Raw genomic sequence first — 17070 nt, 5'->3', positions numbered from 1 at the left:
TCTTCTCGAATGAGATTTTTTTAAATAAATATTTTTAAAAAATAGCTTTTACAATCTCGGGATAGATCGTGAAGGAAAAATATACATAATTTAACCATTAAATCAAGCATGAAGCAGTGAAAAGTAATGCAAAATACCGCAAACTCTTGAAAATATATTTTAAAATATAGAAATGTTAGGTTGTGCTGTGCGTCAATCATTAAAAGTTTCTCTACCCTTTATATGTACAGTACACATACATATTTTCACAATGAAAGCACCATCTTCCATCATCTTCTCTTGCAGAGAAATGTGGCAGCACCAAAAAGTGATCCATTCCTTTTTTGTTTTGCTGAATGTGATATCACACCATGGGAGAAGAATAAGACTAAGCAATTTAAATTTCAAATTTGGCTTTTGCACCCCTCAACATTTAAATAAATTGTCCTTCTGCCATTCATTCGTGAAATACATTTCGAGAACTATGGAAATTCAGGAGAATTTATATACGGAAACGTGGGGCCATTTATTTTTCCACCATTATTTTATAGGAATATGCATGAATGTTACCTGCATATATTACAAGATTAAAATATTTCCTTTTTTTCTGGCGAAATTGCATTTTTTTTAATATAAAAAATGAATTTCCAGGGAAGGCCAATTTGGTAAACAGATACCTAACTTTTTAACCAAATTGGTTAGCATAAGTTCCGTAGAAACATTAAAAATTAACCTATTTTTTTTTAGATAAAATCCTATTTTGTATTTTCACAGAATGCATTTTCAACTAAAGAGAAAATTGTTATGTTAGCAAAAAAAAAAAGAAAACAAAATAAAATTCTCACAATGATATGAGAAAACACAAGCATGCAAAAATGAAAGTCTGCAGCGTCATAGAAAATGATGAAGAAGTGGTGTGGAGGGTACAAACTGAAGAGTACTTTTCATTGCAAAATTCTTTAAAGGCACGTTGAGGATATAAAGAGATCATTTGGCACATTTCAATGAGCTAATGATTCTATTTAGAATTCGCTGTCTGTGCATCAAATAAAAAGAAGCACGAGGGCTTTGAGATTATGGGGAATCTGGGTTAATTGCATCTATTGCTAGCTTAAGTATTAAATATATCTATATAGCAGGAATTTGTATCTACATATATACTGCTACATAATGTATTGATGATACGTTAAAATTCTATATATGAGAAGAACTACATATAATTTTATCTTAAAAGATAAGCAAAAGAACGATTTCTCTTAAATATGTTTTTTTTAAATCAATAAAATGGGTATAACGAAATTCATGAAAACAATTTCAAGTACCGGAAGATTTGTGGCTGCAATGCTTTACAATTTGTGTATATGGCATAAATTGAGGATTGTATAGAGTAACGTATGGAATACCCCTACTGAACGTCCAAGAGAAATTCTCATGCAAATGTTAAGCCATCAAATATTGAATGTAGAGTGATGTATGTATATAAATCTGAACACATCTGATTGATGCGGTTTTTAGTTCAATTGATTTTGCTGCTAATCAAGCATCTAGTAGAATGTTATTTTAGTCATGAACTTTCATACATATACACAAATTCTTCTCTATATCGCTCTTCATTTTCGTATAAATTTTCCATAAGACTATATACAAATTAATCATTGATTCAACCTTTAGCTACCAAAATGTCTGCAATATAATAAATTTATGGAATTGACGTGAGAGTTCTCTTGAGATGTTTGTGTGGAAAAGGGGTAAGTGACTTACGGGAGGGAGCACGGGGTGTATGGTAAACGTAAAACATATATGCAGTGGTGGTATTCAGAATCCCAGAAGGATTTCAGTTCACAAATGTGACAATATAAGTGATACAAAAGATTCCACAATGTTAAGTTGTGTTTGGAGGGGAGGGTGGTTTGAGTATTTTATACTTGTCTTGGGATTCACTTACAGTCGTAACATTTTGTGATGTCGCGTGAGATGACAAAATTCGGAAAGGAAGGAAGGATGAATAAGGATGCGAAAATTCCTCAAAGTGAACACACCAATAAACCACGTTTTGTTTGTACGTTATATACCTTATTCCCGCAATATCTATTTTTCCCCACAAACGTAGAGAAAATATAGAATTCTCTCATATATCCAATTGTTAGCAATTTCTTCACTCACGCATCCTCTGTAAATTCTCACCTCAATGTGCTTCGGCAATTGCCGTGGTTGTGAATATTAGTAACAAAAAAGCCCTACCAAATATTTGTATATCACAATTCACCATTTGAAGAGAGTAACAAACAGGAAGGAACAAGAAAGTGAGATGAAGGAGGAATTGAAGCGTGAGAGTTGAACACGAAATAGAGATAAGTGAATAAAAATAAAAAGGTGTGCGTGCAAAGCTTTCAGGATTGATTTATTGAAGCTTTTAAAATTTCACTCTTCAAGTGAAATTTTATAAAATTCTGCGGATGAATGTACAGTACGTATACTACATAGTATGATGTGAGTGAGCTTCTATGTTGAATAAAGAAAAGTTCCTTCAAAAGTTCCCACCCCCTGCATACGCCCCCCAATGGTCCATGGAATAACCCATATTAAATTGGAAAGAAGGAGTTTGATAGAAAGATATTGATTTTGATGGATTATGGAGATTGAAATTTTACTTTGTCTTCATTGCACTACTCCAAGGAAACTTTAAAAATATATATAGAATGATGTATGATGTATGTATATGTACATATAAGTATACAGAAGTAAACGTAGACAACATAAGACTAACATCCAGCTTTTTCTTCACATTATGTATTATGTTAGCTAGTGGCTTTTGATCGTAAATCGTGATGTGAATTTATTGAAATACACCACAATAAGATCTTTCTTTTATCTTACAAATGCAAGAAACTTTTATACTAATTTCGTAGTACAAAATATTAATCAAAAGTTAATTTTCGACTAGATGAAAACACACCCTTAAGATGGGGAGAAAAAACTTTCACTTTCTTGGTGCACACGTACGTGTTATACTAAAGTAGATTCATATAAGAAAATGTAATCAAAATTTTCATGATTACATTTCTTGTCCATTTCCAAACAACATAAGAACCCCCTTATGCACAGGTGTGTTAATTTAAATTTCGAATAGGAAAATAAATTTACCACCAACGAAGATTTTGAATTTACAAACAAGAAATGGTTTTCTGTCAGAGATTTTGTCATACAGAGCAAAAGTAACTTTCATCCAATGCTAAGAAAATAGATTTGTACATAAATTTCATACCTGTGTTCAAGTAAATTTAATTATTTTATTATAGTAGATAACAAAATTATATCCTCATACGAGATAACTACAGGGATTTCTCGATCATTTCAATGGGATTACCGTGAGTTATCTAAATTCTATTTCATTTTGTACATGGATGTTGACAGGAGAGAATGATTACAGCAAAATGAAATATAGCGATTTTCTAGTTAGACCACAATGATTCATACATAGCACAAATTGCCATCATCAATGCCCTCGAGACCCCTCTATATGTATGTATGCACGTGTATATAGTATCAAATTGTAAATTTGCTTTTATATTAACCCGCATTTTGAGACTATACCTCTGTTCCAATCAATATTCAATAAATTTTATAGCTTATATGGGATCGTTACAATCAAAAATTGTATTGTAATAAATTTTTATTATAGAATATATTTTAAAATAAACATTATCAAAAAAGTTTTACAGCTCTTTCCCTCATAAAATTCAATTGAACGAGCATAGTGAATGCTTTTCGAAAATACATAACAATTACGTCTATTAATAATTAAGCCGCATGTAATTTCCCTTTAGCCCTTGTGCATAATTGAGATGCCACAATTTACTGAAAACTCAAGCCTTACATATATATATATATATATATATATATATGGGGGTGTGGTATGGAAAGTGCTACATATTCAATATCATACCACACTGCAGAACCGCGAACTTTCAACATTTCTCGACCCTCTGATGCCGCAAACCATAACAGAATTTCTCTTTGTACTCAGCTAACACTGCCCACAATACTAAATTCAAATTCTCTCTCTTCTCTCCCTTCAAAATACATTGCATTGAAATATCAGGTAGACTCTTACAGCAAAGCCCAAATACGCATTTAATTTCACAGAACTATTTATGCTTTTGTCTTTGAACTCATTTTAAATTGAATAAAATTCTTCTTTAGCCATAGGAATACTCGTTAAAATAATTTAATAAAATGTGATAATTAACGTGAAATTTGCATTACTTTCTTTTCAAATTTTCCATTGTGAATAAACTTCAACTTGCTCAGCATTGAAAACTGTGGCACGAGTATGACGGTTGAAAGTTGATTTCCTTTGATCTGTCACAGTCATATTCGTTACATTTTACATTGCATCTGCAATTCCTTCACATGCGCGATATTCAAGTATCCTCTTCCGGAACTTTGGGTAGGAGGGTAACCAAAGTGTTATATGTTAATTCAATGCAGTATCATATCTCCATTCCCACAATGTATGCTTGATAAATTGCAGCAATGCCATCACAAAATGATAATGATGAGGTTTACAATATTGGGTTGTATGTGCGGTGTGTAGTGGTTGCCAGTGGCAGAATTGTAGTACTTTATACCAAGAATAAAGATGGGTGTGAAAACTGATGCGAGAGAAATTTGGGAAGACACCACCGCAGTAGTGAGAAATTCACTAACGTGCTTTGAATTGTAATTGAAATGGCATTTGAAAATCCGATAAGGTCTTCATCATTTTGGAATTTCATTCATCACACCACTTAATGTGGTGCTAGAATAAAATACAAAATGCATCAACCATGAGTGATTTTATCATGAAATTCAAAATAGTGTCATATATACATACATAGCAAGCTCATACAACTATAAGATGGGATTTCCAATGTGATACGTACATAGTTTCACCTTTTACCTCTACCACCACCATATACTTTGCAGTTGTTCCTCAAAACTCTATGTTATCCCATGGTAAGCAAATTCAACTTTATTTTGTGACTAAAACTTTTCAAATAAATTTATATTCACCCCTTTTGTTCTCCACTAAAGTGTTTTATTGTTCAGAAGATTCTCTATCGTCTTTGCTCACTTTTATTTTTTCATTCTTATTCCTCAACTTACCGCTTACAATTAGTTGGTGTTCCACTTCGTGGCCAACACCAAGTATTGTAATCGTCGGAAAAACCGACCACCTCAGATCGGGCCCAAACTTGATATAAGCACGTTTTAGACATCCCACATTACGAAAATGGTGGTGGAAAATTTTTGATCCGGCCGGCCTGCCGTCCTGCCGGCCGGTGCGATATATTTTGCCTTATAGTTCGAGAACGATAACAGATAGAGACTTCGGGTTTGAAGTTTTCTATAGAAATGTGGGTGTAAAATTTCATTTTTTCGCATTTTCAAAATCCAAGATGGCCGCCGTCCGCCATTTTGAAATACCGTCTACCACTTCCTTTATAGCTAGAGGTCTGAAATTTTAGTATGTTGTAGAGCTCAGTGAAACATTTTCATCTATAATTCATACTTGAAAATCGGTCAAGCGGTTTAGCAAATATGGCGGTCTAAAGCAAAAAGTGTTTTTTCGATATAACTCGAGAACGGCTTGACCGATTTTGATCATCTTAGTATCAAATGAAAGGTTTCAAGAAGCCCTATAACTGTCTAAAACATTTCAAGTTCCAAAAATGACCGCAAGAGGCGCTAAAATCAAAAACAAAAATTGCCTAACTTTAAGAGGCAATATCTCAGAATCCCCATTAGGCAAATCTTTTAAATTTTGATATGTTGTAGTAGAACTAATAATCTTGCACCAGTCCAAAAATGAAGAAAATCTATGTCGCCGTTTAGAAGATATAGCCATTTGAAAAATTCTTGAATTTGAAAAGTTCTAATAGCCATATCTCCAGCACTGCTTGACCGATTTTGTTCAACTTGGTATCAAATTAAAGGTTTTGCAAAACTCTACAACTTTCTAGAACATTAGAAACCTCTAGAACCATTCCTTCGGGACAAAAAATGCCAAAAACTGTTTTGATAAAACTAAAATCCGCCATTTTGTGTTCTAGAGGTGACCTTGAAATGTACCATATTATATGTCAAATTATAGATCGATTCAATACCTTTCCAAAACTAGTCAAGAAATTTCTGTAGGTGTTATAGAACCAGAGATATGACCATTTTTATGCATCAAATTACTCATTTTCACAAAAAAAATCAATTTTGCCTACTAATACAACTCATAAATTAAATTACAACGCATAAACAAACTTTTGCACGTTGTGGGACACCAACTCTTATAACTGGACGCGTTATGATTGACTTTGCTATATTAAGGCTACAGACAGAGAGGACTCTCCGTAGTATTGCGCGGGAAACGAAGAAGAAAATTTCTCAGCACTCTCGAGAGCAGTGACCCAAAATGGAAAGATTTGTGAAAAGGAATGTAAAATCTCGTGGGACTTGAGCTGAAAAATTTTCAGTTAAACTTCCACTATTGATTTTCTTTGAATAAAGGGGCTGGTGGGGGGGGGAGTGGTGGTATCTATCACTGCTCATAGGGCAAAGGGGTGATGATAAAGTAAAAGCAAATTTACGTGTATTTGGCAAGTGACTAAAATGTCATGAATAATGTATTGTAAAGTGACTGTTAATTGCCTATTTGAATGTAAACAGATATGATGTAATTTTATTTAGGCTGACTCACGTTCAATAAATCAACAACCGAGGAACGATTACTGGGAATATTTTCCCTCCAGTGCGTGACTTTTAATGAATTTACCAATTAAATCTAATGCTCATGTCGATGGAGACGCCTGGTTACCGGAGGTACTTTGTGGGTGGATGTGTTTATATTGTGAAAATTTACACATTCTGCTCTTTGCAATTTGAATGCCATTTTAATTGTTTTAATTTGAAAAATTAATGATAAATGAGAAACAAAGGTCAGGTGAGCTTTTTTCTTTTTTGAAAAAGCTTCATTTAATGAGCTCCTGAATACATTTTGCGTGCGTATCATTTATACGAATTTAAGATTAAAGAATAAAATTTGAAAATTGCATAGAAAGAAAGTGATTAACATAGCTAATTTGCAAGCGGTCAGGAAAAGCAAAAGTATAAGAAAACTTTCAACATAGGTAATTAAAGTTCTGTGCAAGAAAAATTTCAAATCAAAAGCGTGAATTTTCCGTGGATCGTGGGAAATTTTGTACAAATTTCACGAATAACTGTGGTATGTGGTGAATGTCAAAGACCAAGCCATGATAAAGCCTAAAAGTGGCACTGGGGCTGGGGAAATGGGGTGTGGTTTGAATAGATTGTGAATTTACAGTGGAGTGGATATCTTAACGAGGCCCAAACTGATCAAAATGGGTTTTTACACACTTGACATCCAAGACAGACAACCCTTATCATTTGGTTTATGGGATTTTTGCAATGTATGGCAATCTTTTCTGCCCACTCTCTCTCTCTCTGCAGAAATATTGTAATATCGTCGTTATTGTGAAAAGCGGAAAAAGCCCCGAAGAATAAGTAGATATATTGAGACGTATCAATATCGAAATTCGATTTCCCAACATTTTTATTTATTTGATTCATTTTTTTATGTTTATTTCGGCACACCACATCAATTCAACATCAAACAGTAAATTGCATAGTTGATGAAGAAGTCAAGTCAAAGGGAGGAAAAACAAATATATAACATATATAAGAAGTGAATTCATGAAGCTATGCTATGTATTTTAAGTGTGAATAATTCAGACGTTTGAGAAAATTGAGGGAAAGCTTCTTTTCGTCTGGATGGCTTATATGCAATGTAAGAATAAATCTCTATACATATGTAGGTATATTCCTATATATGATTATTATGCAATTTCATTCCATCATACGACAGTTTTCTTTTCCCTCTTCAGCAGTATAACCCTGTCAACTGCCATCATGTTTTTTCCCATGGTTTTTCCATGCCTGAATCACCCAGTATGGACCTCTCTCATTCGAATAAGCCCGTTTTACAGTTGAATAATTTTTTGAACCCCTCCATTTACAATATTTTATCATATTATCGTGAGATGTGCATTTGGATTGTGTGTACCATTTTCCGGGATAGTAGCCTTTTGCTCTTTATTCATCGCCCATACTTCTCGTGAATATGTACTTGTTCTATATATACACCCATACACCCCCTTTACACATCCCGTACATACAGAACGTTGCTAACATTAGATAAACAGACTTACTGTGGAGTAGATTCTTTTAGCATAACGTTTCATTCATACAGCAATGTATATAGGGATGGTTCATATAGGATAAAATAGCACAGAGAGTCGAATTATCTTTCTTGAATTTATTTATGTTGAAAAGGCACAGTCGTGTGCACACTTTCTTCAACATTTCCTGTATTATTTACGTTGTTGGGTTATCAGTACCTAAATACGTTTAGAAATCTATCCCTAAAATAGGATTTTTTTTTAGAGAATTTATAATAGACCCATTTATCGTTGAATCCAGGAAAATTTGGTATTTATTGAAAGATTAGGGAAAGATATCTTGACCCTAGCTTTAAGCATCTATGGTCATACCGATATAGGACAAAAATTTATCCACTCTACTGTGAAAATGTTTTCCTTTTATCTCACACTAAATATCTCAAACTACAATAAATCATAAATTCCCCATTTCAATATGAAGAGATTTTTTTTTGCCCTCTTGTGCGAGGGTTTTGATGAAAATTCCCCACACCCCTATGCAATGCTATAAATATTACATCATGTGCCCTTATTGTGGTGATTGAATTGATTTTCTCTTGGCCATATTTACTATGGAGCAATTCACCTTGTACCCCCATGCTTGGTGAATATGCAAAGATTTCATCTCTGCTACATGAAATATAATATCCATCTGCAGTTACATATTCGTTTTACAACACGGCACATACATATATATGTGGAGTCGATGTAGAATAAGGATCAACGAAGTTTTCATCCATGTCTATGCAAATGTGCAAATATTGGCACAGTTGGGAAATATGCAAATTAGAAAATGTGTACTTGCCAAAATACACTCAGGAAATTATTGTTGGATTTAGCCTTGACGACATGATAAATGAGAGCATTCTTGTTAAATTTGCAGTTATAAATTCTCAATCATTTTCATTCTCTTCTCGACCATAGAAGACATCGTCTTAACAAGTCTCTTTTAGCATTTTAGTTCACAAGAGGATGAAAATGGAAATTTTTGAACTAAAAACATTTTCTCTGCATCATTCTTCACAATTATAATGGATTATGCATGTGTACTTATGCATAGTTTGTGTATACAAAGTAAGTATGTACTAACAAAACTAATAAGTTAATGAACAAAAAAAAGAGTCAAACAAGCATACAATCCCTGGAAATTTTGTAATTATACACGATAAAATTTTCATTAAATGTTTAACAAGAGTTTATTACTGTAGGATACGTAAGGAGAACAGCATAAAACAATTTTATTTAAATACCAATAAATACGTAGAATTATATTCATTAAAAATCTATATTTCATGGAGTTAATCTCAATCACAAACCCTTGCTAAATTGGCAGTGGGTATACTATCAAATAATCAGGTTAATGTCACATCAACAGACCATAAACTACAAAATATTTACGTTATGTGACAAGTCAATCATTAACGACCGATTACCACGAAAATAATTTAATCTGTAAAACAATTTTCAATTGCAGATATTCAATAAAAGCTCTCAAGCGGTTTTTAATATAAAAAAAAAGCTCACCATTTCATTCCGAGAATTGGAAAAAAAAACAAACAAATGCTGTAGCATAAGTTATGTATTCTTCTAATCCTTAAAGCGTTTGTGAATAGAATAAAAACTTCAGAGATACATATTTTATTCAATAAATAGTTTTTAAAAGAATATTCAAAAAATGAAAAAAAATTCTGTAAGTAATAAATGAATTTATTAAGAAAATAGAGTCGAGTGTAAAATATCCGATAAGGAAATCCACCCCTACATTTAATCCTTCCCAAAGTTCCCAAATGTAGCTGCACTATGTAGTCTAAATTAAGAGATTTATTTACACAGCGACCAGTGCAGTAAAGTAATAGAAAAATTGCATGTTTCTATATCTTTTTTTTTTTTTTTCATTTCTTCTTCTTTCATGAGAAGTATTTAGCATATGAAGTGGGGTTTTTGCATAATTCCATGGGTTTTTGTTTTTTTTTTCATAACAGTATTTTCCACATTTTCACACCAAAACAAGAATAATTTCCCCAGTGACCTTGCACACGTGTTACTACATACAATCGCCTGGGAGCTTTCCTGGTAAATTCTGCTCTATACATAACTTCAACCCGCTCGCGTGTTTATATGCAATGGGATGTCTCACAGCGCAACATATATATAGTTGACTTTTATGCAAAATAGAAAATAATATTGCATTAGAGATGCACGAGGAAATTTCTTTACCAACTTCCACTTCCATCACTTGGCTGGGTATTGTTGAAATTTTTCTGTGTGAAAAATGAAAAATCCAAAAGAAGATTCTTATACCTCACAAGTCACATACGGAAAGTCACTATATTAGGTTTTAGTACACAAGACTCCATGAACTATTTTTGGGTAAGATGGAATTTTTCCACTGAAAAGAACTTTTCTCTGCATAAAGTGAACTATACCTACAATATAGGTATGTGAGATAAAAAGCAAAATACAAATTGTACAATACATTCTACGTTTTATAAATTCCTTATAAATGGTTAGTGTTGGTTGCTTTTGCTGTGCTAAATTTTCATGAATACGAAAAAGACGATCATGCTTTATATTCAGCAACGTGTAACCTATTAAAAAAACAGTAACCCAAATAAGAAGAGAAGAAAAATTGTTATGTCGACACGTGACAAAGAAACACAATCCACACAAGGCTTTTGTGGGGAATGGGGGGGGGGGGAGAGAGAAAAGTTGGAGATGGAAAAAAGCTCCGCCACAGATCTTGCAACCGCATCTATACATCGTTGGGGGGTGTGAGGGTGGTTTGGGGTGCAACCACCCCCCTAAAACATACCAGTGTGTGTGTAACCCACAAAATGACTATAAAACTGTTGAACACGGAAAGGTTTGATAAATATTTTACGACGGCAAATTTAACTTGTGTGTACTGCTTACAACAGCACATGTGAGTAAAATAATCTCAAAGGTATAAATATTTAGCCCCATCACCTTGGAGTTGAATCACCCTCTTGAACTTTCACTGAAAATTGAATTAATGTGCCAATGCGCTATCACTTTTCATTTACCACCACCTTGCTTGTCCACCTGCTGTTGAAAATTACATGATCTTCCACTTTATTTAGTCCTTTTATGACCACACAGAAAATCCTTTTTTTTTCAATCATAGCACAATGACGACATATTTTATTTTTAAAACAAAAAAAATTTGGGGGAAATTCTTGAAAAATAGAGAAAAAACTGAAAAATATATTTTTTTTAAATTTCCCAATGAACATGAAAGGGTTAAGAGAGATAGAGTTGACCAAGATATAAACTTCTTACGGAGTCATGTACCTCTCTCCCTAAATAAATTAAACAGTGAAGGAAATCCATTCACTGATTTTTATGGTTAATGCAGAATTTTTCATTTTGCTCTTTGTCACATTTGTAAATCAAACCCCTCTAAGCACATTATTCTCTGACAGTGAATAATTAATTTGAAAGACATTTTTTTTATTACTAAAGGCTCCAACAGATGGACGAGAAATTCCTCGTGCGGTGCGGCGCGGCGAGGTTTTCGGCCAATCAGAAGCGGGAGATTGCTCACAGACTCTCACCGCACCGTACGAGAACATTTTTCGGCCAATCAGAAGCGACGAAGGGCCACGAAATCCTCGCCGCACCGCACCGCACGAGGAATTTCTCGTCCATCTGTTGGAGCCTTAAAGCTGTCTTTCACTATTTCCCTACACTAGATTCGTCACGTTTTGTAAAAATAATTAAAATGTTAAAAAATTAAAAAAAAAAAACTAGCTTAGTGTTTGTTTAGCTCGTAAAGGGATTAAATTTGCTCTTGGTGATGTTAAAAAAAAGAAACATTCCAACGTTACTAATGAATGTATAATACCTTCTCGTAAAAACATACATACATAGTATAGGGATGGATATAAGTGGTTTAGTTACCTAACCTGTGAGAACATTTTCTCTCTTGTTTGTCCATTTCGTGCAATATGTGATTGCCAAAAGCACTTCTTAATTTCGGTGTAAGAATTCTAAATGGGAAACGTAGGCTATTTGAACCATCTCCAATTTATTACAACTCTGTTTATACCTCCCAACAGAGTAATTAGGTACTTTTTTCCCGCTTCACTGGTATCCTACACCGTTGAACTTTGACTTCTCTTCCCCTCACCCCCTTTGCAGTAAAAGGTAACTTTTCATGAATTGTCCCATTGCCATTTAAGTGAATTGGACTTATACTTTAGCGAAGGAATGCTCTTTCCTTTACTCGCTAAGTATCGTGGGAGTAGAAATTTTCTTTTCGTTCTAATTTTATCTCCGCCCACACATTCACTTTCTCAAGTTACTATGAATAAATAAAAGGACCGGAAATGTATATGTAATAAATTAATATACATAGCTTACCCGGCGCATGCAATATAAATTCATAATTTTATTGAGATTGTATATGTTTCGTTTAAAAATTAATATTTAAGGGTATATACACCGAAGCAATGTTCCTGAATCGATGTTAAAAATTAAAATGGATATGAATAGATGATTTAAAATCTTTGATGTAATTTTAATAGCTTACGAGGAACACTCAAGTGATAAAAAATGGGAAAATTGAATTTGTATCTCAAGTGAATTACCGCGGTAAGGGTTTTAAGAGGGTGGATACAGAATATATACCAACGCAGGGTGGGTGGGATGAGGCAAAAAAAATGTATTAAAATTGGATGATCTTGCGATATATTCTCCATATTCCCTATACGAAGAAATGTGTCGTTTTGCTTAATTTGACTTTCGTCTTCAATGCCATTTTACGTGCGGAAAGACATTCTTTGCTCCCTCGATTTAACTCGCACCTTAAGCACCTGTGTGGTAGGTGGAAAATGTACGGGAATCTGTTCCTGGAAAAACAAGGGTCGAATTGTGTTTGGTGTAAACTTATTATTTATTTATAGAATGAATTTTCGTTTTTCACACTCACCCATGCGACATATTATGATTGCGTACACGAAATCGAAATCCTATGTGTTGGGAAAAGAAACTCTGAGAACGATGAAGGAGAGATCAGTGATATGGCATGATATGATGGGAACTGTTAAACCAAAATCATTATTTATGATTTTTTTATATTTAACAATTTGGCTCATCCTTCTGGCTTCCCCTTTACCACGTTCTCGCTCTTCTCTCTACATTGCTTGTGAACTGATCAATAGTTTATATTTATGCTTTATTTGCTTTGAAAGGTGCTGCGTAATTTCTAAGAAACACCTTTCATATGCTTCGTATTGACTTTCTTGACTTTTCTGTCATGAGGACCTAAGAGAAAATAACAATTTTCCATAAATAGATATATTTTTTGGCTAAAGTCTAGACATTGAACTTACTGGTCGATAAACTCCTGCATCTCACCCATGAGATGTGTATTGTCTCAATAAAATACGAAGAAAGCTTGAAGACTTCAATTGGATGGGATTTTTAAAATTCCACACGTTTCTGTCTCACAGAATTTTATATTGTTTTACACTTAATGAACCAAGAAAGTGACTACAAACACCTTCTTCCACTTTCATCACATCTTACTCTTAAAGCTTAATGACTCTGGATAATCAAAGTTTTTTTTCTTGTGAGAAATAAGTTCTGCGCAGAAGAAAAAGCTTTGTTGAAAAATGTAATTAAAAATAAATTTTGATCATTTTTCAACATTTAAAAAAAATACTTTTTCGTCAATTTTCACAATATACTAAACTTTACAAGAAAAGGAAATATATATTTCCCAAGCTTTTTCAGTATGATTGAATAACTAAATCTACTCTAATTTTCCCTAACTAATAATTCTTTATTAAATTTAATGAAATCCTTCTGAGAAGGTATTTTAATTACAAAGTGCAATTATTCATTTTGGAATTCTAATTAATTACAACCAAAGCTTTCATCAATAAATGCCAAATATTTTGAAAGTTAGAATTCTCTCTGCAATGACCCCCAGTGTTTGGGGGAAAGCATTGAAAATCTAGATGTAATTAGATGTTTTTCCTCTGGTGGTATCCCTTGTGAACCGTGAACGTGTAATTTTAGCATTTTACACACATGAGGTGATGCATTTAAAAGGCGGTAGACGATACAGCGCCAGATAAACCACATTCTAGACTCATAAATTCACCGTGGGATGCTTTTAGAGTGTAATTAAATTTCTTTTATACTACACTTTCCATGTTTATGTTGTTTTTGAAGCATTTAGCACGTCTGTTGTAAAGTGGATGTTGCACAGTATGCTACATATATGCTGTGCGCACATCCATATAGCTTGACCTCAGACAGGTTAAATTTCTTTAATACATTTATGGGGTACTTTTTGGACGAAAGTAGAGGTGTTGAGAAGGAGATATTACAAAATTCCACATTCCCACACCAAAAAGGAAGAAAATTCCACACTAATTACACATCCCTCACGATTTAGAAAGCTCGAAGCTTTGTGGGGGAGAATCGTTTCTAAAATACCTAACGTTGCTGGAGAAATACCTACATAGGTAATTTTATAGCAAAGTGTGGGATATAATGTTTTAAAATTAATTTAGGAATTTAAATCTTTTTTTTTTTTGCTAATAAATCTCATTTTCACAATTGTAGATTAAGGTTAGTTTTAGGATCTAAGTACCTAGTTATTAAGCATTAAAATATTTCTTGTATTTTGTAGGTTGTTTGCACATTAACCACCAAACAATGGAACATAAAAATAAAAAGAAAATTGACAAAAAAGAACAATGAAACTTTTCCAATTTAATACAACGCGCGTAATTATCAAACAAGACTGAAGATTTATTATACTTTCCGGTCTATGCGTGGAGCAATAATGGGGAATGAGGGATGTTTTTTTTTCGACTTCTTCTTCTCTAAATGCTAATGCTCCTCACGCACTTTCAACATGAACGTTATAAGGGCAGAAGGGTGGGGGTTTTATGTGTAAAAATGAAAATTATGTCCTTTTAACGTGTCTTCCTTTTGCTTTTAATTGCAGGATACGGTGGGGTATCACCACGTAGCCAATGGGGCCGGATAGCTGCCTTAATTTACGCCCTCTTTGGCATCCCACTAATGCTACTCTACCTCTCGGCAATGGGTGAGGGTCTATCCAGTGTGATGCGATGTATCTTCCGTCGATTTCGTTCCCCATCCACATCAGCGAGTAGTTCGGGTACGAATAGCGCTAGCAGCAGTACAAGTGGGACCGGTGGTAAAGGACTCCCGTCCCTTGACACTGAAAAACGACCGCACACCTTCCACAATGGTAGTACGTTCAAGAGTCACAATCATCACCATAGCACCTCCTATACATCACCAACAGTGCCAATATCAGTTTGCATCATGATACTTATTTGCTACATAAGCCTGGGTGCTGTTCTCTTCCATAAGATTCAGCAGTGGGGTGTACTGGAGAGCCTCTACTTCTGCTTCGCGTCTCTCAGCACAATTGGCTTTGGGGACCTATCGCCGCAGAGTCACTTGGCACAGTACATAGCTTCTGGCTATATTCTCGTGGGGATGGCCGTTGTGGCCATGTGCTTCAGCCTCATACAGAGTGAGCTTATAGCGTGGCTACGGAAATTTGGCGTACAAGATCAGATACCGTCGCCAATTAATGAGGAGGTTGCCCTCGTAACGGTGGCAATGACACCAAAATCCTGACAGAGGCAACACGATCTCCTTGCCAATAGCTACAGCTCCCTACCGAGACGTTCGAGTAATTCCTTCCAGAGGAATACACCCGTACGCCGATCGACGGGCGTCATGGAGAATCACGTGGAGTACTTTGTGCCACGTAGTATAAGTGAATTTAATCTTTCAGGGGTGGGTGACTTAGCACTACCACCGCCCAAGAGATCACCCGTCTCACACATACAACCAACCACTACACTCCTTCCACCCCCACCGGCGAGTCTCCTTGTGAAGCCACGGGAGAAAATGGTGACGTTCGAAGATGAATCCAAGTGCCCCCACGGTGTGCCCACGACCCCACGAAAGGGTCCCATTATGGGTGATGTGTTCATGTGACGAGAGGGTGGATGAGACGAACCGATGCAGTACCCAGGGGATGTCATAAAGGTTTGAAGATGTGGCCTCCACACACTATATATACACACATACTTCCACTATATATAGTAAATTTCTCCCATTCCCACAAATAGCAAAATTCCATGCCGCAGTATGATAAGGATAATTGCAGAAGAAGCATTTTCCACTAGTCACTGAATATTTCTCCCCACACCCCCTCCCCATTTAGCCATCCAATGCAGAAGTGAATGCACTTCGAATAAATGATGATGCGCATCTTTTCTTGCCACCCGCTGAGTCACGCAATGCAAAGAAATAAGATATGGATGTCTTTTGGTGAGAAAAATGCAGTCAATTGTGAGAAAACCAACCCGAGAGACATTCTGCCACATTAGATTTTGTTTGTGGGTTGATCCCGCAACTATATATATGGATGTGCCAGTCACATGAAAATGATGGTCCCAACCACAAGACAAAATACATCTAAGAAAGATTTATTTTTGTCCTTTACTGCACTAAATTTTGATTTGCATTTTCTATTGGATTATTTTGATTTTTTTTGTGAATTTAACCCTATAAGCTCCATTGGGTTATACGCTGACCCAAAAGCTCGATTTTGAAAATGTTTCATTTTGAATAGTTATCTTATGAATATTGAGTCCAAATTAGTACAATACTATGTCTTTACAATTCCTGATTATTTTATGACCACAAAAGAACATCCCCAATGACTCACAGGATCATGAAAGGACGAAAAACCTAAAATTTTTGAGTAGGGATTTTTTGCCGAAAATTGGCCTTT

The 17070-nt window shown here is 34.6% G+C and overlaps 1 protein-coding gene across 1 annotated transcript in view; it reads left to right on the top strand.

Moving 5' to 3' along the window:
- LOC129786366 (TWiK family of potassium channels protein 18) overlaps positions 1-16340 on the top strand; it is an 89532-nt gene extending 73192 nt beyond the window's left edge. The window contains 1 exon segment of the mRNA XM_055821337.1: positions 15235-16340. Coding sequence (XP_055677312.1) covers positions 15235-16268 — 1034 coding nt within the window. The 3' untranslated portion in view covers positions 16269-16340.
- The last annotated feature ends 730 nt before the right edge of the window (positions 16341-17070 follow it).

This window comes from Lutzomyia longipalpis, chromosome 1 (genome assembly GCF_024334085.1).
Source record: "Lutzomyia longipalpis isolate SR_M1_2022 chromosome 1, ASM2433408v1".
NCBI classification, from domain to species: domain Eukaryota; kingdom Metazoa; phylum Arthropoda; class Insecta; order Diptera; family Psychodidae; genus Lutzomyia; species Lutzomyia longipalpis.
This window is presented reverse-complemented; position numbering and strand designations above follow the sequence as displayed.